General features: G+C 49.5%; 2 protein-coding genes and 1 pseudogene across 7 annotated transcripts in view; all 3 read right to left on the bottom strand.

The window, feature by feature from the left end:
• Positions 1 to 2,716, bottom strand: part of CELF5 (CUGBP Elav-like family member 5) — a 43,731-nt gene extending 41,015 nt beyond the window's left edge. For all 4 annotated transcript variants that reach the window (XR_012657825.1, XM_075077754.1, XM_075077756.1 and 1 more), the window contains exon 1: positions 2,344 to 2,716. Coding sequence is in view for 3 of the 4 variants with exons in the window: in XM_075077754.1 (XP_074933855.1) it covers positions 2,344 to 2,632 (289 nt within the window). In the remaining variant the exon portion in view is untranslated. The remainder of the gene's footprint in view (positions 1 to 2,343) is intronic.
• A 5,435-nt stretch (positions 2,717 to 8,151) lies between these two features.
• LOC142049786 (activated RNA polymerase II transcriptional coactivator p15-like) lies at positions 8,152 to 12,686 on the bottom strand (annotated as a pseudogene).
• On the bottom strand, positions 12,666 to 26,236 carry NCLN (nicalin). 3 transcript variants are annotated; one of them, XM_075077750.1, is made up of 15 exons: positions 25,948 to 26,236; positions 23,065 to 23,255; positions 22,705 to 22,849; positions 21,542 to 21,636; positions 21,240 to 21,320; positions 20,958 to 21,061; positions 20,428 to 20,516; positions 20,110 to 20,249; positions 19,498 to 19,676; positions 19,208 to 19,295; positions 19,075 to 19,113; positions 18,794 to 18,957; positions 18,102 to 18,155; positions 17,935 to 18,013; positions 12,666 to 16,517 (listed from the first exon to the last, which is right to left on the bottom strand). In XM_075077750.1, exons 1-15 carry the CDS (start codon positions 26,126 to 26,128, stop codon positions 16,458 to 16,460), a joined length of 1,689 nt encoding a protein of 562 aa, XP_074933851.1. In that variant the 5' UTR covers positions 26,129 to 26,236; the 3' UTR covers positions 12,666 to 16,457. The 3 variants fall into 3 exon arrangements, with proteins under 3 accessions (XP_074933851.1, XP_074933852.1, XP_074933853.1); XM_075077751.1 differs by having other exon boundaries at positions 18,794 to 18,954; positions 25,948 to 26,218; XM_075077752.1 differs by having other exon boundaries at positions 23,071 to 23,255; positions 25,948 to 26,218.
• Between the last annotated feature and the right edge of the window lie 45 nt (positions 26,237 to 26,281).

Here is a 26,281-nt window from a genome sequence, read left to right as displayed (position 1 = left end):
CCCAGTTCATATCCTCCTGCCCCTGGCAGGCCTTTTCCACCCTTCCGTCCTCCCTGGGGGCAGAGGCAGCCGCGCAGTTCCATGCCAAGCTGCAAGGGATTGCAAGAGGAGCTGCTGGGCTTTACTAGCGGCGCTGGCTTCTCATACAACTGCTTCACCCATTTAAGGAAAGAAAGGGAAAAAGCAGATGGACGCTGCATGTGAACTGTCAAGTGGATCTCACTGCAGATGAGGGAACACGGGGAGAGAAAACTGAATCTGCTGTTACAACTACCCCAGAAAGATCATGGCTTCTGTATGGTGCAGGAATGAGTGCACAGTTATCCATATTTGCCAAAGCCTTCCCCCGATCGGGGCTGTGAAACCCTGGCCAGCTCCTGTGGCAGTGCTTCGGGCCGCCGTGGCTTATGGGTCAGGTCTGGCACCCTCCAGGCCTGCTGACACTAACAGGAGCGGCAGCTCCTCGCCAGCCTGGCCTTCTTGCATGGAGCATAACCCAACGCAACAAGACCTGATGAGATGGGAGGGGGAGGCTGGAGTCAGGGTTGGCTGGATTGGGGGTCTAATTTCCTTGCTGCGTGCTAAACCCCCCCACATCCTCGTGGAGGAATGCCTTTCTTTGGAGAGGTATATTGCCTGTTTCCAAAGCAGGTTGAGGGTCTACACGTAAACCCATGCCATCAAAGAAAGGAATCCCAACCTTTCACTTTGTACAAAACAGCGACAGAGGAAACTGAAGGTGTGTGGAAATGACTGTACAACAGCCACCAGAAGAACCTACACATCTCAACGGCCTTTCCTGGACAGAACAGAGCACCAACAACCCCTGACCAACACCTGTATCCGCTCAAAAATGTCAGAACCAAAGGGATGTATTTATTTTGCTGCATGAATCCTGCATTTAGCAGCAAGTTAATGTCACACAGATCTGGCTAATACCAGTGCTACCCCCTTTAATTTCCATATCCAAGTGGCAGATCCCTAGAATCTGTCTCTTGTGTGGAACCTGACCTCAGACCACAGAGTCTATACTTAATAAGGCAACTGAAATGAAATGTGCAATTGCCTCTTGCCTCAGGCCCATTCTCCTCACTGCGTTTGAAACCCGGCAACTCGCTGTCAGATGGCAGCAGATTTGGACTCAGTCCCTTGCATTTCGGTTCTGAGGTCCCAGCCAGACATACTTCTTCAGGTAAATTCAAGCCAGCCAGCTCCCACAGGCTTCCATGAGGAAGCGTCTCCCTTTTGTGCTGGGGTCAGATTTAGCCTTTTGTTTGAAAATAAACTTATTTTTTTGTTGTCCCCTTCCCTCTCTGTTCAGTCTTGAATGGTTTGAGCTGCCACAGCACCCAAAATTTTTCTTACCTTTCCTCCTAAATCTGAAACCAGAGGCATCGTGACTGAATTCGACTCACACTCCCTCCAGCACACTCCAACACATGACCCCGTCAAGAATCGCTTTAGGGCGCAGAGGCCCAGGCTGAGCACTGACAGCTTTCAAGGTACTTACTGTAGGTTCCCTGCTCTACATGTGCCAGGGAGTGGTGCTGCCATCACTCTCTCGGATCTCACAGCAAACAGGTTCCATGAATTCCCATTCATGGCTGGAGCTGTGGGGATCACAATATCCCAAACACCTGCTGGGGATGGGCTAGAACTGCTCACAGAAGGAAGCCGACATCCTGAATGCGACAGCTTTTCAATACAACAATAAGTGCAGCTACACAAGCCTCCTCAAACTTTTTAGCATCCACTAACGGTATTTCAGTGAAGACAGACCCCTCATCTATACCAATCTTTCATCAAGAAGGCCCCTCATCTACCCTGAACGCCGCTGGCAACAGCAGATTTGCGGCCGATATTCTTTTGTTACGCGGATTTTGAAACTGTAGCACCGTATTCCTGCCTGGGAGGACGTCTGAGACCACCGAGAGGATGGCTGGCCGCTCACCGAGGGCTCCCGTTCCAGACCCAGCTGGCCCGACCTGCAGCAGCCTCAGGCTGCTCCGCTCTGCCCATCGGCGCCTTTGTCACAGCACCCCACGCACCGGCGCCAGGCCCCGGGCTACCGGCACCGGGGCAGGAGCGCTGCGCGGGCACGGCCCGGCTCCGCGGGGCTCCGGCGCGGCGGCGACGACCCCCGCCCGTGGGCGCCGGGGACGCAGCAGACCCGTCGCCGAGCAGCAGATCAGGGGGCGCCGGGGAGGGGCAGAGGCAGCACGTCCCGGTGGGTCACGCGTGGACAGACCCGAGGGCAGGCAGGGGACGGCGAGACCCGCCGCCCTTTGTGCGCGCCCCGGGGAGCGGAGCGGGCCGTGCCGCGCAGCGCGGGGCCGGGCTCACCCTTGTGCATGCCGGTGTAGCGGTCCTTGAGCACGGTGAGCTCGTAGATCTTGCCGAACTGCTCGAAGAGCGGCTTGAGGTCCTTCTCCTCCAGGTTGCGCGGGATCTGCCCTACGAAGAGCTTAATGGCATCCAGGTCCTTCATGCTGTCGGGCTGCGCGGGGGGCTCCGCGCCGCCGCTGCTGCTCATGGGGGAGGCTCGGCGCGGCGGGCGCGGCGGCTGCGGCGCTGGCGGGAGCGGCGGCGGCGGCGGCTGCCTCCTCGCCTCGCCCTCGGTGAGTCTGGCCATGCCCCGCGCCCAGCGCGGCTGCGGGCGGGCGGGCGGGCGGACGGGGGAGGCAGCGCGGCTGCGAACGGAGCCGCCGCCAGCGCCGCCGCCGCGGCGCCACAAAGAGCCGCTCCGCAGCGCCCCCTGCGGGCCCGCCGGCGGCGGCGCGGGGCCAAGGCGGGGCGCCCCTAGGGAGGGACGGGCGGGGAACGGAGGGGCGCCCCCGGGGGGGGGGGGCGGGGGGGCACCGGGGGGGGTCCGGGGGTGGGGGAAGAGGGGGACAGAGGGGCAACGTAGGGACGGGGGAACCCAGGAGAGAGCCCCCTTAGCAAGGAGAACCACAAAAGCGCTTGCGGCCATGGATGGGGAGGCAAGGCAGCTGTGTACCCTGAGGGCTGAGGAGGAGACGCAAGGCCTGTCTTCCTCGGGCAAGAAAAGGCGTATTTTTAGGGCCTAAGTTCCAGAAACACTGAGGCCCTGGGAGCAAAGGGGGGAAGCTCTAAGCACCCACAGATAGGCCCTATGTGGTCAGCAGTGGTGGGGGGTGTTATTTGTAGGACCTGGTACTTATCTCGGAAGTACAAATTCTCATCAGCTGTCAGGAAATTACGCATTAGACCATCTTCTGAAGTAAGAGCTTGCTCTTGTACTGCTAACAAAAGACAAAGCAGAGTGCCCTTCCACATCCATATCAGAAATCAGTGTTTAGCCCCTTTTTCTCAATATCTCAGCACCAGGGTCTGGAAGAAACTAAGGTATTTAAAGCAGAAGATTTTCTAACACAGCCCTCCCCCACCAGCCACAAGCACCGATCCTGGAGCGGGCTTAGCTGCGATGGAAAGTGATACGCAGCCCCAGGTCTACAACCCTGGCCAGGTCTCTCTGCCCCAGGCCCTTGTAGGCAAAGCCCCCTTTCTTTTGAGAAGCTCGGCTCCCTCCTAACTGTGGCTTGGTGGAGGCATTTCCAGCTAGGTCCTGTTCAGAGTGTGCCAGATAGTCAGAAGCTGGTCTCATATCCATGTTGAAGCAGACATTATTGCTACCAGGTCAGATCTGACTCTTCAGGCGAGGATACAGAATGCTCTCCCACCAACTTCTCCAGTTCTGACAGATGACCTGAGGCAGCAGGGGATGTCAGCGCTCTGAACAGCACGGTCCGGGTGGCCCAGGCTGTCTCATCTCTCTGCTCCACCGCTGTTACGCCAGGGTGATGCTGAGGCACAGCACACCCAATGCTCATGCTCCACAAGGAGCAGCTGCCCTCAGCAGCGCAGCTGCAGGGACGCAGCCCAACCCAGCACTGCTGCCCATGACCACACGCCGCCTGTATATCCCACAGGGCATTTCCCCTGCCGCATGCACAGCTCTTGTCGTCGCACCATACATTTTAGCCTGTCATCCTGCCCCAGTGTCCCTGAAGATGAATGGACTTCTGCACCCTCGCACTGGGAGGAGGGAGGGAGTGTGTTTGCTGGACTGTTTGCAGAGATAGCTTTGGCAGAGCCAGGTGCTCAGCTCTGCTGAGCACGCTGGGCCCGAGGCTTGACAAAGGACTGCGGTACAGGCACAACCGGGCCTCTCTTCCCCTTGCTTAGTCTCTCTGCTAGGAGCTTTCTGCTGTCTCCCACTACTCTTGCCCTGGATCCTGCAGACAGAGGCAGGGAGTGGAGGAGGGGACCCTGCTGTGCAGTGCACATACCCAGTGCAACAACAGCTCAGAGCTCCCACACAGCAGCCCAATTCAGCAGGCTGCCCTCTTGCCTGCTCCCGAAGGCCCGTCTTCCTTCCTGCCCTCTCCCCACAGTCCCCCACGTACTAGCTCACACAGCTCACCTCCCAGAGCACTGGCTCAAATACTACCCAGATCTGTTACGCTTGATTCTACCCAGAAAGGTAGAGGGCTGACTCCAGGTCCCTGCAACAGGAGACATTGCAGCAGGTTTCAGTGCTGGTATCTATGCAGAAGAGGCTAGGGAAAAGGAGGTGGGTTATCAGGGCAAGAAGAGGCGTCCTAATCCTAGGCAGCAGAAGAAGGAACTGAGAGTGCTGATCACTGCTTATGGAGCACCCACCTGGCTCCCAAGGTAAAGCCATGGCAAGAATGACAGATGCCCCTGCAGAGCAAGAGGCATGTGCTGGCTCTTAGTAGGAAAGCACTGTGGATTCATTCCTCTTCTGCTCAGCAGAGAATCTCAACCCTCCTCCAAGCTACAGTTCTGCCCCCTCCTTTCTCCAGCCCTGGCTATTGTCCCCACCTGTGTGTGGAGCTCCCAGAACACTTTTTCAGGGCCAGCAGGTGCAAAAGCCTGGAATTTACATCCAGGCTTTCCACTGAAATGGTCTCACAAAGGCCCTCAGCTTTTTGCAGCCTTGCCTGAACCCAGAGGCCACTGCAAGGTGTCTCGAGACCCTTGCTGTAGAGCTGCCTTGTGTTGGAGGGTGGTACCAGTCCTAAAATTCACCCTGAAAAACCAGAACTCCCCACACTGGTCAAACTTTCTGTTTACATCTCTTGCAGAGACTGCCAGGTCCTTCCATCTATTCAGAAGCCACAGATGATTCAGCTGGGAAGCCTATGACAAGTCAAGCTGTTCTCATTTTTAACAGCTGCAAACAGATAAGGTAATCTTAAAAACAAGAGATGACAAGAGCAGCAAACCTCACCTTGGACAGATCATGGCTAAGCAAGTAATGTTTTCAGTCACCTTTCCATGCTTAGTGTGCTTTTTCTTGTCAGCTGCTGCAGCACAGGCTGCTCTAGGCTTATGTTACAGCTCGAGGGACCCAGTGCCTCAGGTAGAAAATGTCTATTTAGAAGGAAAGATACATCCAGTATCTTTTAGAGTCCATGAATGGACATATAATCACCCTGACTGCAGCAGAGAAAAACAGACATGAAAATACTGCTGGAAAATGAAAAATGGAACAGCTGTCAATCAGCACCTGGAAAGAGTTTACAGAGCTAGACAGGGAATTAGATACCACAGTAACAGGATTAAGGGGTAGATAAAAGATAGTCATAGCACCGAGAGAGTGAAAAAGGAAAATGAGAGGTCACCTTTGGAGATGAAGAAGAAACATGTTGCATCTGTCACTGAGGAGGCTGCAAGGGAGAGCTAGGAGGGGCACAGCAGAGCTCAGATGCATGATTCGCAGAGGATGAAGGAACAGATTCTGCCCAAACCCAAGATACTGCTTCAAAAAAGAACTGTTAAAAGAAAACCACATTGCATGCCCAGGAAGCTTCTCTTCTGCAGAGAGACATTTGCTAGTAAAAAAACCCAAAGTGTTTAAAGAAAATACATCTATACTCTCCTGGCTTCTTGTGGCATACGAGTGTTTGGATTTAGACAGGCGCAGCTCAAGATAAAAGGTGAAGAGGTCCAGTCGGTGGCCCAAATTTGGGAAGGGCTCAAACAAAGGATGCAGGAACAGCAAGATACACATTGCATTAGGAGTGCCTGCACTTTCCTTCCAGCTCCTAAAGACATCAAGGAATGGAGAAAATACAAGCTGGTGCTCTGAATTTCCACATCACCTAGGAGACAGCTCTTGAGGCAGGAAATCCTCACAACAGCCCAGGGGAAAAAAAAAAAAAAAAAAAAGCGGGGGGGGAGGATCTTTCAAGGATCCTTCAAAACACACTGCCTTCTCTTACCTATTTGCTCCCCAGGCAGAAGAGCCAAAAGACTAATTAAGACAGTCCTGGCAGAAAACATCCAAACAACAATACAGTATCTCAAGAAGATAAAAGTTCAGTCCTGTAATGTGATTGTTTCTGCTCTGGAGCAAAAGGTTCTGCAGAGAAAACTGCTTCAGAACAGCCAGATCAACAGCTTAAGAGAAAAACACCCTCTCTGCATAAAAGAGTACAACTTGCTATACGCTTTCATCCTCTCTTGTTTACCAAGACCTTGCTATTCACCTTTCATTGGACATGTTATCCCAACCAATTTAAGATTAGGGTTGTTTTGTTTTTTTTTTGATATTTTCACTTTGCAACAAACCAAAAGTTAACTGAGTTTTAAGGCTTGTGGATTTTATGACCGGAAGTTGCCTATAACAGTGGGTAGATTGGAAATGAACATCAAAGATCCCAGATATCTTTCTGATCAAGAGCAGCTGTTGAGGATTAAAAAAAAAAAAAAAGCTTTGTTGCCTGTTACACAAAAAGTCAAAAAGTTTGGGTTGTTTGCAAACTGTTTCTTCCAAGGCTTGAAAGAAAGCAAGTCAGAAAACAATGGCGCGCGGCCCTCCTTTCTCAATTAAGGGGAGGCCACTGATCAGCTCTAGAACCATGCAATATTCAATTGAGCTGATATTAAGCTCAAAGATATTAAGCTCAGCTGGTTTGATCTGGCTTCTCCCTTTATCGCCCAAACACTTCTGGAGTATGCATCATGCACAGAGATGGTTGTTTCTGTCACATGCTTTAGTCTGGGTACCCCAGGGCTGGGACAAAATAAAAGGACTGAGCATCCCTAGCATCTTGGGTTCATACATACACCATCTGTTTCTCTTTCATCTCTTCCTTTTCTGTAAGTTCTTTATCTTCCTATTACCTCTAGTCTCTGAACACTGCATTAGGACATTATGTTATAAATATTCCACAGGAATAAGCTTACAGCATGAACAACATGGCTTCAGGACACAGTCTAGTATCCTCATGCTCTCTCTCACTTACTTGAGAGAAAGAAATGTGACACTTGAATAGAGAACCGCTGAACACAGGATTAGAGGAGAATGCCTCAGTCGTCAAGTCTACCCATCTCCACCCCTCAGCCAAGCAGCTACAGCACTGAGCCCTTCAAAATTTTTTTAAGGGACAGATTTATGAAGATACATTTTTTTTCTCCTGTTACTCCTAGTGAAAGGTTAATCCAGCAGTTACAAATTCAGCATTTAGGAAAGCCTAGTTTCAATTTGCTGCTTCACCCCACATCCCCAAGCTGTTACAGCTCCAGCACCTCTATAGAGCAAGGGCCTTAGTACCTCCTACTTTACCAAGGTGTTGCAAGTGTCAGATATATTTAAAAGCATGAAGCATTCGGATACTATGGAAACCAGGGCAAGAGAAAAACCAAAAATAGATGGAAGACACAAGCTGTTGAAAAGTCTGGAGAAGTCTTGCTAAGGAAGGCTCTGCCTGCTGCAGCTGATCCCAGAGTGGGATTCATTTAGAACTCAAGGATAAAATAGTCTCTCTCCACTCTTTCCATAGCTTGTCATTTTTCTCTGCGACAGGGAAAGGAATATTCTTTTTCCTCCTTAGGCCTTTGGTTTCCCCTATATTTAATAGGCCTCCTAATTACCAGTTCTTTTGAATGCTTCACATTCTAGCTTGCCCTTCCCATGACCTGGAGTAGACCACTGTCTGAGTGCTTCTGTATAGCAGGATTATTGGGAACATATCATGAGAATAAACACTACAGAGCACTCTTCTCCTGAAAGGGAAATCCAACAGCAACCTACAGAGAAGGGTGCCTGAAACAAAGAGTTGAGGCGCCAGCCTGTGAAACACTATGCCTCTTTTTTTTTTAGAATGCAAACACATTTATTGTGCATATTCACTCCCTACAGACAAACCTGTTGCTAAGTTATAATAATCCCTTTCTTCACTCACACCACACCACCCCAAAAACAAACAAACAAACAAAACCCCAAACACCAACTGACCCTCACCAACACAGAAAGTACTTGAAATAGCCAGAATGACATGTGGAGGAAACCAAGAGGATGACAACATGAGGTATACAAACCATCTTACTCAACAGTCAACCAAGTGGAAGACAGTAACAGATGCAGAGCAGTTAAAGCACTCCACAAAGTAGACTGAAGCCATCCACCCCTGGAAAGCCAGGCTAGGGTCATGTCCCTCACCAGCACAGACCTCAAGTCTGCCTGAGATCAGAGGTGCTGATGTCTCACTTCACAGCACTGGCTCTAGTTCCAGGTGCTCATAACAAGCTACTTCTTGAAAATAGAAGTGTCTCTGGTCTTTTCAGCATGACCACCACCCAGCAAGGTGAGAGGAAGGCTCCAGATGAGAATCCTTGACTTCATAGTTGCCAGCACACTTAAGAGAAAGGAAACAGATTGAAGGTATCCAAGATTCTTCATCTTATAATTTCTTGACTGCAGCATCGATCTCAGGAATGATCTCCTTCAGCTGGTTCCACTGTTCTGCAGACAGGGCAATCCCTAGAAACAGCAAAGGGAGAGGTTTCAGAGGAGGCAAGAGGTAAGCATCAAGTAGCACACCAGATCAGCTCCTTCAGACTAGCTATAGAAGGGAAAGCTGGAATCTGAGGCAGAGGCACAGACCAGAAACAGAAGCAGCCTTCTAAGCATGGCAGTTGTGCCAGCACTGCAGCATCCATATCAAGAAGTACTCAGTGCTATCACAGAAGCGCCATATGAGAATATAAGCTCAAATTATCTCCTAAGAGTCCTGCAGCCTCTTATAGTAAAAATTTCCACCCACAGGAGCTGGGAAGAAATTCTAGGAGAACCTTACTCCACACAGCAGTGAGGACACCATCCTTTCAACTGCCCAAAGAAAATAATACCAACTCTAGCTTTATTGAAATAACTGCTGCTAACAAGAAATCACTAGTGTAGCTTAAACACTAGAAAAGAACTGGTTTCTCTTTAGATCCAGCAGAGATAAAGTCTTGATATCCTGCCCCTCTCCCGTACAAAACAAACATGGTAGTGGAATTGCTACGTGGGTTCCAGCCAGATGTTGTCAACTTGTTCCTTTTGGCTTTGTTAAGAATCAGATTTAAGAAATAGGGCCCAAGCTTAATTAAATTCTCTAGATAAAAATCAGGGGCCAAGAACTCTTGAGAAAAACAGCAGAGGCAGTATTTAAATGAAAAAAACATTTCTTCATGATCTCTGTTTTAACTGACAGATCGTCTGTCTTATATCGTGGGTGTGCTTTTCCAGCCTGGAAGGAGCCCACAGTGCTCCTTTCCCTCTCTGCCCCCAGTGGCACAGAAAAGCTTGAAGGCTTTCCTTCCCATTTTCATTACAGGGTATGCAGTTCCCTCTAAGCGAGTAATTTATACTTGTAACTTCTCTGAAGGAAATTAATTTCTGGAAGGAAAACCATGCTTAATGGTTATGAAGCAAACCAAGCTGAAACATAGTCATCTGCCCTGACATAAAAATCTGTAGCAAGGATGAAAAAGTTCCCCAGGAAACCCCGCATTGACTGAATCTTTGCTGGGCATAACACACAGGGTAGACAAAGAGAGTCCAAGGCTTGTGAACTACAAGGCAAGCTGGCAAGTCACTGTCAGAGTCCCAAAGCAAAAGGCCTAAGTTGAGTGTTGACCCATCAGTTGAGGAACTCTGGAGAAAAATGTGTATTCCCTTCTCCAGCTGCCTTTGCTTGCATCACCTACTCAGGTAGCGCTGCTGTGATAGGCTACTCAAGTCATGCCACTCTATCACATCATCAGACACCTTACCAAAAGAATATGGAACACCTAAGACAGCAGCATTGGAGTGTCTTGGTAGGGATCTGGAAGGGTCTTCACCTTCCTGTCCCCACCTAGATAGGGAAGAATGGATTTACTTCTGGGAGGCTCTCCCTGTCAAGCACAGCTCCACCATTAGAGATTAGGGGCGAACACGCAAAACGCTACCTTTTCCGCCTAGGCATCACCAGTACCAAAACACAAGTTTGTCAGCTAACAGTAGGAGACAAGGAAGTAACATTAGAGCCAGTGTTTCCAGCCTCCCCTCCTCCACCTTGCAGCTCTGCCCCTGCCAACAGCCAGAGAAAGGACTGGTGATCAGCGGTGGAACCGGAGCCCTGCACAGCAGCTTCCTGCACTGCTTCTCAGAGCAGTCCCGCCAAGCGCCAAATCTCACTGGAGACTCACGCTCACTCATTCTTTGCGCTTTTCTTGAGCTGTTGCCACCCGGGCTCAGGAAGCACTGAGCCCTCCCGTGCGGTCTGCTCAGCCCCCCAGCCCCGCAGCGCGGCGCGCTCCGGGCTCCGTCCGGGCCGCCCAGGAGCTGGAGAGCCGGCCGCCGAGGCGGCGCGGCCCCCGGCTGCCACCTAGGGAACGCGGTCGTACCTTTCCTCCCCGGTTTCACGCTGCCCTCCTTGTCAGCGTAGAACTCCCTGATGTCCACGAGGGCCTTCCCCTTGAAGCAGGACACTGTGACATAACGCATCTTCCCAATCTGCGGCGACACAGAGCCTGCGTTAAACCCAGCCCTGCAGCAAGCCGCCCCTCAGCCCGCGGGGCCCGCTGGTGCCAGAGGGCCAGCGAAGGGAGAGCAGGCACCCCAGGCCCCCAGCTCAGCTGCCAGCAGAGGAGGCGGAGGGGACACCTGTATAAAGAGAAGATGTGTTCCTAGAGCAGCTTCCTGTCCTCCCTACCTGGAACATGCCCTCCTCCTCCTCAGTGCCTCGTCCCAGAGGATTTTCTGTCACCTTTGAAGGTTTTGCCTGGGTTTTTCGGCCTTTTCTCTGACTTTGGAGATATTTCTTTCTTTCTTTTCTAAAAAGAGAGTTCACCGCTTTGAACAGCCCGGTCCGAGAGCCACAGCCCTTCTCTCGGGCCGCCCCTGAGCCTCCACAGCCCACCAGCTCCGCGAACGAGGCGTGCACGCTACCGGGGGCGCTGCGCCCGCCAGGTGCCAGCTGCGCCGTGCGGCGAGAGGGGCGCGTCGGGGCCAAGACCCGCCAGGAAGCTCTGCTGGCGGCCCTACCCTCTCCCCGGAGCGGCGGTACCTTTCCCTCGTCCTCCTCCGGGCCGCTCTCCGAGCTGCTCGTCCCCGCTAGCTCCTTGGCCTTAGGCATCCTATGGGAAGAGCGGCCGGTCAGCCCGGGAAGCGGCGGGGGAAAGCGCCAGAGCCGCCGGGGCCCACAGGAGGGGAGGAGAGACGGGGAGGAGAGACGGGGAGGGCGGTCCCGGCCCCGCTCGTACCTGAGAGGGGGCTGCGCGTGCTGCACGCGGCCGGCCCCGCCGCCCTCTCGAAGAGCCGCGCTCCGCCCCCCGCAGCCGTCCCCCAGTCCCGCGGCTCCCCCGCGCTTCCCCCGTGGACAGCGCCCCCCGCCCCCCGGCCAATCGCCGCGGCGCCGCCCGCCGGCCCCGCCCAGTCCCGCCGGCGGGCCTGCCTCGTCGCCGTTTGCGGCGGCGCCGCGCGCCCCGCGCCGAGCCCGGCAGGGAGCCCGGCGGCCGGCGCGGCCCGGGTGGGGAGCTGCGGCCGGCTGGCGCGGGACGTGCCCCATCCGCCTCGGAGCCGGCCCGGCAGGGTGCTGGCCCTTCCCCGCCGAGTCCCGAACCACCGTCAGGGGACGGCGGGGGGCGCAGCGGAGACCGGCGTTGCCGGGACTTCGTCGGTTTGCCCCGTGGCTGCAGGGCCCCAGCAGCAGGGGGCCTGGCCGCCTCCCGGCAGCCCGGCTGAGGCCTGGCTTTGCACGTCCCTCCAGCGCAAGTGGGAAGGTGGGGCGGCTGGTGCTGGGAGGAAAGGTCTTACCCAGGAGAACCCTTTAGCTACTGAGCCACTACGAGGAGAACAGAATGAAAGTACCACCTCTGCTTTTCCCTTCCTGTTGTGTTCAGGTCAGTTTTACCGCTGTGATTTGTAAGACTTGACTGACTCGAGCTCAGGGGACAGATCTCTTGCAATGCTTATAATTTGAATAAATAGTTTACAAGCGTTCAAAACATCATTTGGTAATGACAGAGGCACAATGATCTACCACTGGTGGACGTGCTGTCGGCTTCTCAGGTAGCCAATTTTTCACAGTACTGAAGCTGTCTTGCATAGAAACTCTAATTGCTTCAAATCGTCACAAACCCTTTGAACAAATGGGAATTTGCTCACCTCAAACTGCTGGATTTTTGCTCAGAGTCTGTAACGTTTTCTGTCATACTATTCTACTTTTGACTATACAGAAGGGATGATGTAAGCTCTTAAATATACACATTTCCCCCTTTTTGCAGGGCGTCCGTTCCTTCAAACAGTGCAAGGAGATTCCAGCTTTTTGAGCTTCCAGCAGCAAATAGTTTCTCCAACAAATGTGTTCTTCAAACCTACTCACTTGGTTTATTTTTGCAAGGGAAAGAGAGACAAACAAATAAGGAAATGAAAAAAATGTTAAAATACTTAAATATTATTACATTTCTAGTCAGAAAAATATGTAAATCAACTGCATTGAATTTTCTATTATCTTTTAAATATTCACCCCCAATATACATTTGTTCTTTAGGACACACAAGAGAGAAATAATTGAGTTAACATTGCTAGATAAATCAACTCTTTTTCCTGAGCTGCAAATTATTCCAGATCATAACCTTGAGGTTTGCTATCCAGTAACTACAAATGGAAACTAAACAGACCAAAGAGAGCAAGCAGGAAACCCACACTTGAGCACCCAGAGGCCCACCAGAGGCCCAGTTTACTAAGACATATAGTAGCACCCCCATCATTTCAGATAGGTAAGTCAAGACTGAATGGCTCTTAAATGTAAAACCCAGCTTGCCACAAGGTGCAGGAGAAGCTTGGTATTTTAACTTATGCTGTGAACATGAAAGCACAATTTAAAACAAACAAATGCACACACACACACACACACACACACCCCCAACCATAAGCCCCACAACAATTTGGGGTCTCTGTGGTTTTAAACATCTAAATAGATTGTGGCGACTCTTCCAGACACTGACGGTAGAGTACCTAATCCCATTCTGGCTTCAGAGTCTTTCCTCTTCGCACTGAGTACAAGGGTGGCATTCATATTGCACAATACTTATTTCATAACAGTGAACCAACCTCTTATTTGGGAGATCAACTACAATAGTCCAAACTACTCATATACGATCCCCATTAGCGCCTGTGTGGGTGGGAGCGGATAGAAGGAATGCACAGCTTCCGTGCTAAAATCCTGCTGCAAAACCATTTTTTGAGCTGCAGACTTTGACAGAACCAGGACAATAGGTAGAGATAGCAAATAAACTTGGTTTTTTTATGGCTAGAGGCATCAACTGCTAGCCACTTGTGTATATGCAGACATACGCTTTCCATGCTTCTTCCTTCCAGGCCCGGCAAACTCCTGATAAAAAGGACAGGTAAACATACGGGCAACAAGAATCAGCTACACAGCGCTCTTCTGCAATGTTGTGGAGAACTCTCATTTTACCGTAACAGCTGTTGGATTTCTGCCTTTGCATGTCTCATGTAGGTGACAGAATTATCAGATATGCTGCAGTATGGATCAGCACTATTTTTCTTGTTTTTTCAAAACCTAGCAGAATAGCAGTATCTATTTACAAGCTTCTCTGTCAACTTCGCAAAGGAAAGAGCACTGTGGGAACTAAGTTCACTCCCAGACGGGCACTATGTTCCAGCTATGAGAAAGTTGGATTTTACCATCTTGGATTTGTGTATGTAATGTTTCAGTGCACCTGTGCTTTGATCAAAAGCATAAACCCTTATCTGTAGTATAAACTACTCACTGTGGCAGCCAGCTAGATACACACCAAATGCCTCCAATCAGATTGTAGGACAAATTACCCTTGCGTGGGGAAAGCAACGTACTATCCCAACTGCCCTTCAGGTTTACGAACTCTCCTCATTTACCTCTATCCACCTTCCTTTTAGATGGCTGCCACTGGCTTCTGGCACTGCATCAGGAGCGTTAGCAGTTTATTGTTGAGACCACAAGGGGCTGAAGTGTTCGCTTTAATGCTACAACCTCGACAGGGACGTAGCTGCAACCACAGTGGGTTGCCTGGGTGGAACTTTTTGACCGAACTTTGAGCTTCTTATCTGGAAAACTGAAGGTTGACAGTCTCCACTGCAAGGAAGAATGCTCCAGGCCCATTCTGTTCTCTCTTGCCCACTACCTGCAAATTTTATATGCATCAAGTCAAGCTGCAGCACGATTGCTAATCAGTGCTTTGGTTCCCATCCAAAGGACAAGGACAGTGACCACCCACAACAATTCCTTTTCTAACAAGTGTGTGCACAGCAGCTGTGGTGAAGACAAGGATCCACAGCTTGAATATTCCTTGCATACACAAAAAAGGGTACACCTTCATTCAAGTCCACAAGCTTTTCAGCCTCTGTAAAAGATGCTATTTTAAATACAAGTAGCCATTTCCAAAAAAAAAAAAAAAAAAAAAAAAAAAAGGTAGTCACCATGGCCTGTGAAGAGACCTCATATGCATAGAACAAGTTACTGAAAGGACTCAAACATCGTTGGCTGTCAGGACAGTAGTATTCAGTCAGGACATCTTCCACAACTACAACTAGCCTAGGACTGTAGTCAGTATCTTGATGTATTTTCTACAACTTGAGGGTAAACAAAGTGCAACACTGCCCAGAAAGGGCATTCACCAGAAAGTGGTGAGAAATATCCTGCTTACCTTGGATGGTGGAATTCAGGAAAGAGTTAAGATGACGCCAATGCTTGAGCAACTGGTTACCTGGCCCTCCTGATCTTTGCATAGCACTGGCAACTATTTTGGGCAACGACATAGCTCTCTCCAGCCAGAAGTATCAGCAAACTAAAAATAAGTCTTGCTCAAGGATAAAAGTAACAGAGAGTGTGTGTTCCGAGATACACTCCCTTAGGTGCAGTTCCAGAAACAGCCATGTTTAAAATGACATTCATAAAACTTATTTTTTTGTTTTGTTTTGCTTTTTAATGGCTAATTGACCTGCCTCCCTTCATACAGGGGGCAGCACACAAAAGGACAGAAACAAGCGCTTTGGGAAGTTGCTCATATGTGCAGGCCAGGAACAGTGTTTCCAGAAATAATAGAGCTGAAAAATGTGAAATGAGATCCTGAGATGCAGGTGAACATGGGAAAACACCCCAAAATCCAGAATCCATCTGGAAATAAAAACTGAGGAATGAAGATTTAAGGGATTACAGACCAGAGCTCAGCAGGAGCTGAACTTCTCTTGCTATTAATATAACCAGCTCGTTTAAATACATCTAACAGCACAGAACATGATCCTGCAGCAGCTGGGACTGTAGAACACCCCTTAAAAACTAAGCAAGAGTTTAGCACAGAGTGGTGGCAGCTGTGAACTGTTGAAGGACCATAAACTTTAAGAGAAATCAAGTACACAGCAAAATGCATCCTCCAATGGAGACAGGAGAGGACCCGTCCTAATAAGAACCCTAATGCAAGGAACCCATTTTAACAATCTCTCCTTATTCTGTCAATAACAGTCAAGACCATTTACAGTGCACCTCCTAAAAGGGAATGAGCTATTGCACAGTCTAAACACAACGCAAGACGACACTTCCTGCGGACACTGCTTGCTCAGCACACCTTCCTAAAGCCAGGCAGCGAGCTTAAGGAAGAGGTGCCATAAGAAAACATGCTAATAGTATTCTCTTTAATTTGCATGTGCACTTTTTTCTTTTAAACAACTCTTCTGAGTCCTTGTTTGCTGGGCAGAGATAACACGTCACTCTACTCTGTAGTTTCAGTTCCCAAGTTGGCTGTACGGCACATGTGTTCATGAAGGTGCTGGACTTGTTTTACACTCACAGAAGCTGCTCAGAATCAGCTGTTCAGTGTTTAAACAACCTGCAGGAACTACTGAAGTCTCTGAGCCTCTCCCTCGCCAAAAAGCAAAGGAAAATAGAGATGGTGCAAGTCAGGGGAAGAAGGTGAAGAAAAAGCACTTAAAAGGTGCACAAGAGTTGAAATTTCGTTTTCTTTCTGCCTTCCTCCCCTCTATAGAGCAGCAAAGAGGAGACAGAGGAGGAGAAACAGCAGGGTTCAATGGAAGGCAGAAGGTTCCTGATGGGCTCACCGATGGCTCAGTGCTGCTATATGGGTGATGACTCATTGCTTCACTGCTGCTTGGTTTTAAGGGATAATCTCTGTATCATTTTGTAAAGGAGACCGAAGTGCTGGAAACAGAAGGAAAATAAATAACCATGAGTCCTTATAAATTCTAATAAAATGACTGTGTTCTACACAGAGAGAAAACTTTCTAGTAAGCTTAAATCAATACTAATTTGCAAATGCAATACCCTGTTTGGATCATCCACTAGCACTCTCAATCCTGAAGAGAGAGTGGGACTTGGTGAATTAGGAGTAATTATTACAATGCAGCCAGTTACTTGAAGTTGTACAGAAAGTGATGGCTTACAGAAGTGTTTGTGCAGACCTGCATCACCCCCATTGTGAAGATGCAAACACTTGTTAAAGATTTTACGTTTTTTGATCCAATTGTGTTCCTTCTGAAGGGGAAGAGAAAGCTTCAGTTTCTAACACATGCATTATACTGGTTACTACAGAAACACTGCTGCTAGCAGTTTCAGGAATGTGAAAATGAACCAGGCAAACACAGAGATTCCCAGTAGTTCACAATTCTTTAACTGGATCTTCTCTTTCACCATTTCACCAGTGACTCTGAAATTCACTTACTTCCTCTATTGATTTTGCTTTGATTAATTGCATTTTGATTCGACAACAGCTACCTTCAGGTATTTGAGAGATATAACAAGATCCAGGCTTCAAATAATTTGTAATAGCAAACATAATGAAGACAGCTAGCAGAAATCAAAGGATATGTTCTCCCTCCTGTTTATGTTGTTGCATTGGATTTTTAAATGCTTTTTGTTTCCCCAAACAAATAATGAACACAAATAACATGATCAAAATTTACATCAATCTAAAATGCTTCCTTTTCATTCATGTTCTTCAGAGAACCCAGCCAGGATCAGAACCCTAGCTCACAGTGGCTTTGTTAACACTTAAACAAAACCACTAAATTTAAGCTGGCTGGCTAAGGCATGAAGCATCACATTTCCAGGAGTATGGACACAGGACGTATTTATGGTTTCATAGAAACAAAACAAAACAAAAATAAAACCGCCCCCAAAAACCCACCCAAACAAAACCCTGAAGATGCACTTCTAAGCTGCATCCCAAGTTCAGATACTGGAAGGATCTCCTAACACTCCTAACTTACTACAAGCTGCAAACCTTTAACATTACAGATTTTAGTTGCCTTGAGATGTTTCAGTCTGAAGCTGTTACATAGCCAAAAGAGCCTAACAAATGAGTTGCACATGTCCTTGACCAAGAGAAGGAGCTCTGTAAATCAGCTTTGCACTAGAAGGGCAAGAGATTGCCTTCAGCACAGCCAGCTGAGATACTCAAAAACATACACACCAAAACAGCCAGCCATTTTTGATTACTACTTTTAGTGGGGTGGCATTGTTGCTCCAACTTTGGTGCTGGGACTGTGTGAGCACTAGTCACTGTAGCTAACATGATTTATGAGGAAAATACACTTGTCTCCTGCTTCTCTTCTCTTACCTGCACTGCAATATAGGCAACACCAAGGTAGGCTGCGATACAAACAGCCAGAAGCAGGTCAAAGATCGCTGGCTTGACCCTGCAATAAAGAAAGAACACATAAAATTGCTACAGCAGGTACTACCACAGTGAGACAATAGCCCAGCATGCTCAATGGAATTCCATACCTGTATGCATTCATCACCTGTTTCAGCTGGTCATAGAAAACAAACTCGGGGTCCCTGTGAAAAGAAAAATAAAATCCTTCAGGTTGTATTAAACTTCTTGACACTGCAGTGAGGACAGCCCTGACCTCTGTTCCCAAGGAGTTCGTCCAACCAGAGACAGGTAAGCATGACCACCTTGCATACCAGTTTTGAATTTATTTTGATTGTCAAGGCTTTCTTTTCCTACAGTCAGAAGTCTAAGGTACAGTTCAGAACACATACTGTTCAGCTGTCTCAGAAGTACATGGAAGGCGCCTCACTGGGTTCATTAAACTGCTTCAACCCAAGCAGGTTACACAGGCTGGAAGCTGCCTTTTTGCAATTAAAGAAAGCTTTCTAGGGGACCTTAGTCTTTTCCTGCATTCAGAGAGGAGCAGAACTCTAAGTGGGAAAGGGTGGAACCAAAACAGTGAAAAAAAAAGCTCTTCAGAGAAAGGGGGCTGCTGGGACTTGTTACTGTGCTGTGGGGAATGATAAAGAGCTTTCTCTGGGAGAACAGAGAGCATGAACCACAACTGACAGGAGAACAGAAAAGAGCCATCACTTCCAGCTACATGCCAAGAAGCCAGAAAAGCTGCAGCCCCGAGACAAAATTCTTTGGAGGGGGAAGCCAGTCAGCATGCTCTGGATGGTTCTTTCATGTCTTTTCTTACCGTTTGTCTGCCTTTACATGATGCTGTTTGACATCCTTCAGGTAACGACCCATATAATATTCTAAGGTGTTGAGGAAGGTGCTGTCTTTATCAATCAACTGGGCAGCCCTGGGCTGACTGCTCAGCCAGTCCATCACTGATTCCAGTTGCTCCTGCTGGATCTGCTGCAGAAAAGTACCACCAAAGAAAGGGAGTCAACCACACATCTGCTGAGACCAGACCTCTCTCCCAGACTCTTGATTCCTTCTTCCCACAAGGTTACCAAAATGTACCGTGCTCACCATCTGATCTGTGAAGATCTGCAGATCTGCAGGTGCTCCCTGCAAGGGAAAAAAATAACCCAGGCTATTGGTGAGAGCATGCTTGGTTGGGTAGGACAAATCTGGCTAGCACTGCACGATGGGCAGCTCTTACCTTGTCTGTTAGGTTGTAGATGACCCTTGTCAAAGCCTCAGCAATGATCCTCGTATTCCTGGTTAGTGCCTTAGTGTCTATTCGTGCCCTAAAGCAAAAGAGAGGATTATGGACTCGTCAACACCAGAAACCACACTTTTTCACTGCATCAAGGACGAGCCTGAATCCACAGTCCAGCTCCCCGTGTTTTTTCACCCATCCTCTGACAATCAGAACAGCACAAGCAGTCATGAGGCCAATTTGTGTTTATGGGCTGGATTTCAACTGCAGCCCCTCCAAAGGCCTCTAACCTCCGATCCATGATGCTGTTGCGCAGGCTGTCCCGGTGGCTCTCCAGATGGGAGATGGTGAATGCTGGCAAGCGTCGGATGGCAAAACGCTCATGCTCCCATGCCAACATGTCCTCAGCCAAGTTTATCTTCTTATGCACCATGGAAAACTTCACCTCCGGGAACTGGCTGGCAATAACCTAAGGGAAAGGACAAGGCACCCTGGGTGTCATGCTGCCCACTGCACAGTCCCATCTTGCACTGCCCAGTCCACCTAGACCCAATTGTTTTGTGCTCCAGAAGGTAAACGCACTTTCACCTGTAAGGTGCAGTTACTGCCATTAAAAAGCTGGTTTAACATCAAAAAAACTATTTTAATGTCACTACAGGGCAGCTTTTGTAAGCAACAAGCCATAAGGAAGTAGAGTGGAAAAAGCAGCAGATCTAGTCTGCTTCATTTGGGACTATGGCATGAGAATTTGTCTGCACTTCAAATCAAATTGAAATACTTCATGTATTGTTTATGGTAACAGCACACCCTTTCTTCACGCCTTCCTTCCTTCCTCTCTTAGAGAGCTGCAACTCCCCATAGTAAGTCCGAAGTTCCCATCTACCTAAAATGCTTTTCATTACCATCTCCAGTTCTCTCAGAAACGCATGCTGCAAGGTTCCCTCCTTGGGAGGCTTTGAGACATGGAGATGAAGGCTATTGCCTCGGCCCAGAGTATCAAGGCAGAGAACAAACGCTACGTTGTCCTGCAGCAGGCTGGAATCTGCAACAGAAAAATCCAAACCTTTATTGCTATGTTTTGTGCTGGGATTTCCATGCCAAAAAAGCAAGGCCCACGCAAGGAGGTTCTCACAGGAGGGCTGATATAGTAGACACTTAACAAAATTGTATTGACAGAGGCCTTGCCACAGAACATGCTGGAACGCCAGCCCCTTACTCACCCGTGTGGTCCAAATTGTCTTCCAGCCACCGCTTGGTTCCTTGATAATTAAACTTGCCACCTCCAGAGGCAAAGAACAGCAAGTTATACCTGCCCACGAAAGAAGACAGAAAAGTGTTAGCGCACTGCACTCCATGGCTACAGAACTCCTTTACTCAGCCTGGAAGGTGTGGTGAAATCACAACAGCTAGCACCTGACATTCAAGGTAAACTGTCCATTAACAAATGCTTCCTACACATCACATACTAAGGTAACGGCAGGGCAGGGGTAAAGGCGGGGGAGTTCCCAGTGCTTGATGATGGAATCTACTTCCCACATCACACCCTTCACTTGTCCCAAGCTTTAGCAGAGCTACAGCAAAGAAACCAAAGGAAGCAGCTTGGCCATTAACAGCAGCTGTACTCAGAGGGAAGCAAAACAGAGCAAAGGAAGTAAAAGACTGCTTGTAACACTCCATGGGTCCGGAGCAAGAGCCCTTCTTATCTGATCTCAGCTATATACATTCAGCAAAGCATAGGGCAGTTTCTTACCCAGCATGGGTACGTCTGTAGGTGTAGAGCCGGGAAAACAGCCTGGCTAGTTCCAGTAGCACTGAGATACCACTGCCATTGGAGTCAGCACCATGTGACAGCCACTGCAGGATGAAGTGGGACAGAGACAAGGTGACAACCCTATACTTATTCTCACATACCAGAACAGCTTTCAAGGTAGCACACTACCCCATGTCTTTAAGGCCAAGACAAAACACAGGGGCAGAGGCCATATGGGAAAAAAGACAGAAACAGAGAGCTGCAGGAAGAAAGAATACTCACTGGAGCCACTCCAAAAGAATCATAGTGGGCAACTATCACAACAGTGGGCAGGTCTTCTCCACCCAGCCCTGTAAGCCTTCCCTGCAGAGGAAAGATCCGTGTCACTCAGCCTTGCCCTTTGTGTGCCTGTACAAAGACACCCTGACTTCTATAGGCCTACTGAGTCTGCAGTGGCCTCAGTTCTGAGGACTTCAGGCACTTACCTGGCTGAGACTCCCCCTATCAGTCCAAGTGTCTGACAAAGTCCCAATAAGAGAAGGCATCCCATCCATATTGCCAGTTTGAATCGATATACAACTCACCTCCACACTGGGTATGAGCCAGTCATTAACAGCTTTGCTTTGAGCCCCACTGGTCACCATCTGGAAGCCATTGGCAGTTGCCGTGTGCAACAGAACTAGAACAACAAATAAAAAAGTACCCTGGGGCAGTTTCATCCATTTTTTCCCTTGCTAACCTAGCTCTGAAGAGACCAGCTTTAAACCATTTAAGCCCTCACTTATTGCTTTTGTTTATGCATTCACATGGAAGCATGGTGACAATGCATTTTCATTCTGTCCTGAAATCCCAGCATTTTGAGCTGGGTAAACCAAAAACTTTTCTCCAGCAGGCATCAAGTTAATCATGAGCAGCAGGGTCAGTAAGATAGTAAAGCTATTTACAGGGGAATACATGGAAGCACTGAACTGACTTGTGGTCAGACAAAAAGCTTCAGCTTCTACCAACACACTGTAGTCACATAACTTCAATGTTGTTTTTAACTTGAGTTTTGCTTTCTAACTTACTTGCAACAGTGTGAAGCTGAGAACTCACTCCATGCAACTGTACTTCCAAAGGTAGTCAAGTAATACTGCCTCTTATGCTGTGTCTTTCTTCCATTAAATCTCAAAGCACTTTAACAAAGACAGAATCACAGAATGGCAGGGGCTGGAAGGGACCTCTGGAGATCATCTTGTCCAATCCCCCTGCTTGAGCAGGCACACCCAGAGCAGGGGGCACAGGGCCGTGTCCAGGCGGGGTGTGAATGTCTCCAGGGAAGGGACCCCACAGCCCTTCTGGGCAGCCCGTGCCCCTGCTCTGGCACCTGCACAGGGAAGGGTTTTTTTTCCATGTTTAGCTGGAACTTCCGATGTTCCAACTTGTACCCGTTGCCCCTTGGCCTGTTGTTGGGCACCACTGAAAAGAGTCTGGCCCCTTCCCCTTGACACCCACCCTTCAGATATTTATAAGTATTGACAAGGCTTCCCCTCAGTCTTCTCCAGGCTGAACAGACCCAGGTCTCTCAGCCTTTCCTCATAGGAGAGTTGCTCCAGGCCCCTGATCATCTTTGTGGCTCAGATAAATATGAATAAACATGAAGGCAATAAAACACTGGTCCATGGTGCACATGACACAGCAGACTGCTCCCAGAGGTGAGATCAGGAGTGTCTTCCTCTAAACCTTTCCCCCTCTTGTCAGAACTCACCTTCTGCAGCTGAGGCAGAACCCTGTGATGCAGAAGCAGCCCGTGTTTGTTCATATATAGACAGAAGCTCTTCATCTTCCACTGCAAAGTAGACTGGCACAATGGTTTCCATAGCAAGCATTTCCGGCTCTATCTCCATGAATTGCTGAGGGTTTAAGTGAGAGACAAACTTAGCATCTGCTAAACATGCAAGAGGGCAGAAAAAAATTAACCAAAGCAGAGAGAGAAAGGCAAGTTTAGAAATCAGAATATGATTTGTTGTGCATTACAACAGCGGCTTTCAGTCTTATAGCAACCCAAGCCTCTCCCTCTCAAGTACATCTCCCACTGGAAGAGATAGGGAATGGGTTTTTTTTTTACCCTTACAACATCCTGTGGGACAGAAGAGATGGAGCGCGGCAAGATGATCACCACAGCACCAGCTGACTGGCGAAGAGCCTTCTGGTACTGCTCATAGGAGAAATCCACTAGCCGCATCATGACACAGCGGCGGCTCAGGACGTCTGCTTCTACAGTGCGGGCTTCTGTGTTAAGCACTGCACTCCTGGTGCCTGTGAGGAGAAAAGAGCAAGAGGTTTTGTAAGTGATTTCATCACATCGCCTTTGCTTAAGCCTAGCTCCTTCTCAGAACAGTCTTGGTGATAGTCTGATGAACTTCAGAGCAGCCAGGACCTGCAGAAAGCTAAGGTCATCTCTTCCCCCTTGTCCAAGAAAGAAGAGATGTGTGTTTTGTCCTTGCATCCATCAGACCAACATCTGTGCAGCCATGTCCTGCCAGGCTCCCCTTACTCCAGCACTGCACAGTCTTGACCACCTTCCAGCCTTCCTCCCCGCCGTAACCACGCAGACTACCTGTTTGCTCACCTGCAGCTAATACCTGCAGACAGCAATACATGTGGAAAAAGCCTGGCCTCTTGCTGTGCAGCCTACCGCATCCTCCAGCTGTAGGACTGCATCTGCAAGCAGAAGATGCAAGCTGTGCAGAACCACTTTGTGAAGGACACAAGGCTACCCCATGGCCATCCAAAGAGCTGTTGTAGCTCACCCACTGGGATGCTTCTGTGGCTAAGGAAATTACAAACGAGCCGTCTGCTTCTAACTGCTTGCTCTCTCCCACTCTCGGTTTCAGCATATCAAATCCCCCACATGAAAATGCAGTCCTCTGGGAGAACAGCAGTCTGGAGGCCTGCCAGCAGCTCCAGCATTTTCCAAGAGGGGACCACAAGGACGTCTTGTGTAAATAGAGACGTTCAAATCCACCTTACAATCTGTAATGCTCCAAATCCAATTTCTTCTTCTGTAACTCTGGCACCTACATTGAAGACTTCATCACCATCACCCGGGTCCCCAAGCAGCCAGGGAAGGAGCAAGATGCTCCAGAAGGCATCTCAGCCTATGCCAAGTTTAGGAGTGTTGCTGAAGGTTAGATTCCACCATTCCCAAACCAATGATGTGTAAACATAGCAAAGCGTGGATCCAGAGTTCTGCTCCTAGCACAACCCTCTGACATCTAAGCAGAGCTGACCCAACAGTATTTTCTGATAGCATTGCAAGGCAAGTTGATTTGCTGTAGTTTCTCTACAGAGAACTGTTCAATAATCATTCGTTTACAATGTCAGGAACTCTATTCTAACAGCGTTAGAGGAAGTCCAAGTTTGTTCTTCAGTTGCTGTATGACTGGCGTTGACAAAAAAAATCTTCTCCTCCCAGCAAGAAAAGGCTCAACAGCAATCTCTATTTGGTCTTTTTGGAAAAGAACATGAGAATCTGGAAAAACAAATAGCTTTTATCCTGAAGGGCATCTGGCCTCAGAATGTACATCGAACAGGGACATCAGCTCCCCAAAGGGGCTGGCAAGGAACAGAGGAACTACCCACTCCACCGAGCGAAAAGGCTCCAGAAAAAGAAACAGCATAAAAAGTTAATTGCAAGCGTCTTAAAAAACAATGTGTGGCTTTTCGAAAGTTCACAAAATATTCCAAAATATGTTGTGAACACTTGGCTAGAGAGAACACTCAGGCAACCAAAGTCAGAGCCAGATGAACCACACACCTGCTGCCCCGTTAAGCCTGCCAGCAAAGACTTACCACCACATGAGAAAAGAGATAGCTTAATACCCCCATGAAAGCCCACCTCAGATCTAGTGAGGTTCTCAACAACAGAGGTCTCAAGATGTGCACGCATTTTGAGAAACTGAAATGAAGAACCCAGAAATAATTTCAGGTATTCAGAAGCTACCAATAACATCTGTAGTGTTTACAAATCGTGCAGGCATAGCTGGCGTTTTGTAGCTTCTACTGATCTTTGATCTCATGAAGATCTGAAAGACCAGGTCTCATGGACAGCACAGAATAAATGTGGGGCTGTAATGCCAGACTGTTAACAGAGGTCTGAAACTTAGGCCACAAAAGCGACAGCGGGAAGAGTCACTCATGGACAGAACACATGACCTGATCTGAAATAAAATATCTACGGAAGACTGAAAACCAACACTTAATTCTGGGTTAGTGAGTACAGGGGAGTGGAGGCTAAGGGTCACAAAACTTCAATGCCTCACAGAGCAGGTTGTGTTTCTGACTCAACAAAAGGTGTTGCACAATCGGCAGCCTGGAAGTCAATCATAACATAAAGGAAGAACTATAAAAGAAAGGACTTTCAAACGAGGAGACACTAGAGCCATAGCCACTGCTAACTGAGCCTGAAGAAGAGGCTGAAGAACAAAGAAGAATCAACCTGTCAGTAAGAATCAAAGGCAGGAGAACAAAACTGAGCTCACGACCAAGCTCCACAGTATACAAGAGGGCTGCAGCCGGACTGCTTGAAGCACAGGGAGCTCAGCCCACAGACAGGAGCCTGCAAGGACACGGCAGGGTCCTTGGACAGCTCTAGTTCACCACGTGGGAGCTCTCAGCACCCTCCTGCTGCTGCTGAGGCTGGGCAGTAAAGCTCAGCCAGACGGCGCCCGCCTATGGCCTCCCCTGGGGCTGCGCCCGGGCCCGGGCCCCGGCTGCAGCCTCCCAGGGCCTCCCGAGCTCCCCTGCACCCTCCCCCGGGCCGGGTCTCCCTCCCCGGGCCGCCTGCAGTTCCGCGGCCTACCCTGGGCTCCTCCCCGGGCCGGGGGCTCTTCCCAGGGCCCCACCGGCCCTGAAGGGGGCCGCTGCCGGGATTCGCCCTCCCGGAGGGCCGAGGCCTGGCGCAGGCCGGCGGCCGAACCGCGCCCGGCCTGGCCGTGCAGTCTCTCACCGTAGGGCTGCCCGCCCAGCTCGTACTGCTGCATGCGGTAGACCGTGAACTCGTGGGCGGCCTCTGCGGCGGGCGGCGGGCCCAGGAGCAGGAGCACGGCGGGCACGAAGAGCAGGAAGCTCAGCGGCAGGCACGAAGCCTTCAGCACCGACTCCAGTACCTCGCCCGCCTCCTCCAGCATCGCCGCGGACCCGGCCCCGCCGCTGCGGCCTGCTCCACCGGCACGCGCGGCACGCACGGCGCGGCGCCGCACGCACCGTCCGCGTCTCCCACGGGCTGCCGGGAGCTGTAGTTCGGGCGCCGCCGCAAGGGCCGCTGGGAGCTGTAGTCGCGG

Source organism: Phalacrocorax aristotelis, chromosome W (genome assembly GCF_949628215.1).
Source record: "Phalacrocorax aristotelis chromosome W, bGulAri2.1, whole genome shotgun sequence".
Lineage (NCBI taxonomy): Eukaryota > Metazoa > Chordata > Aves > Suliformes > Phalacrocoracidae > Phalacrocorax > Phalacrocorax aristotelis.
This window is presented reverse-complemented; position numbering and strand designations above follow the sequence as displayed.

Excerpts from the sequence above, each read along its gene's own strand:
- NCLN (XM_075077750.1), bottom strand. The coding sequence starts at position 26,128 with ATGCTGGAGGAGGCGGGCGAGGTACTGGAGTCGGTGCTGAAGGCTTCG. Across the intron at positions 23,256-25,947 it reads GCTGGGCGGGCAGCCCTACG|GCACCAGGAGTGCAGTGCTT; the intron begins GTGAGAGACTGC and ends TTCTCCTCACAG. Across the intron at positions 18,958-19,074 it reads AGATCTTCACAGATCAGATG|CAGATCCAGCAGGAGCAACT; the intron begins GTGAGCACGGTA and ends ACTTTTCTGCAG.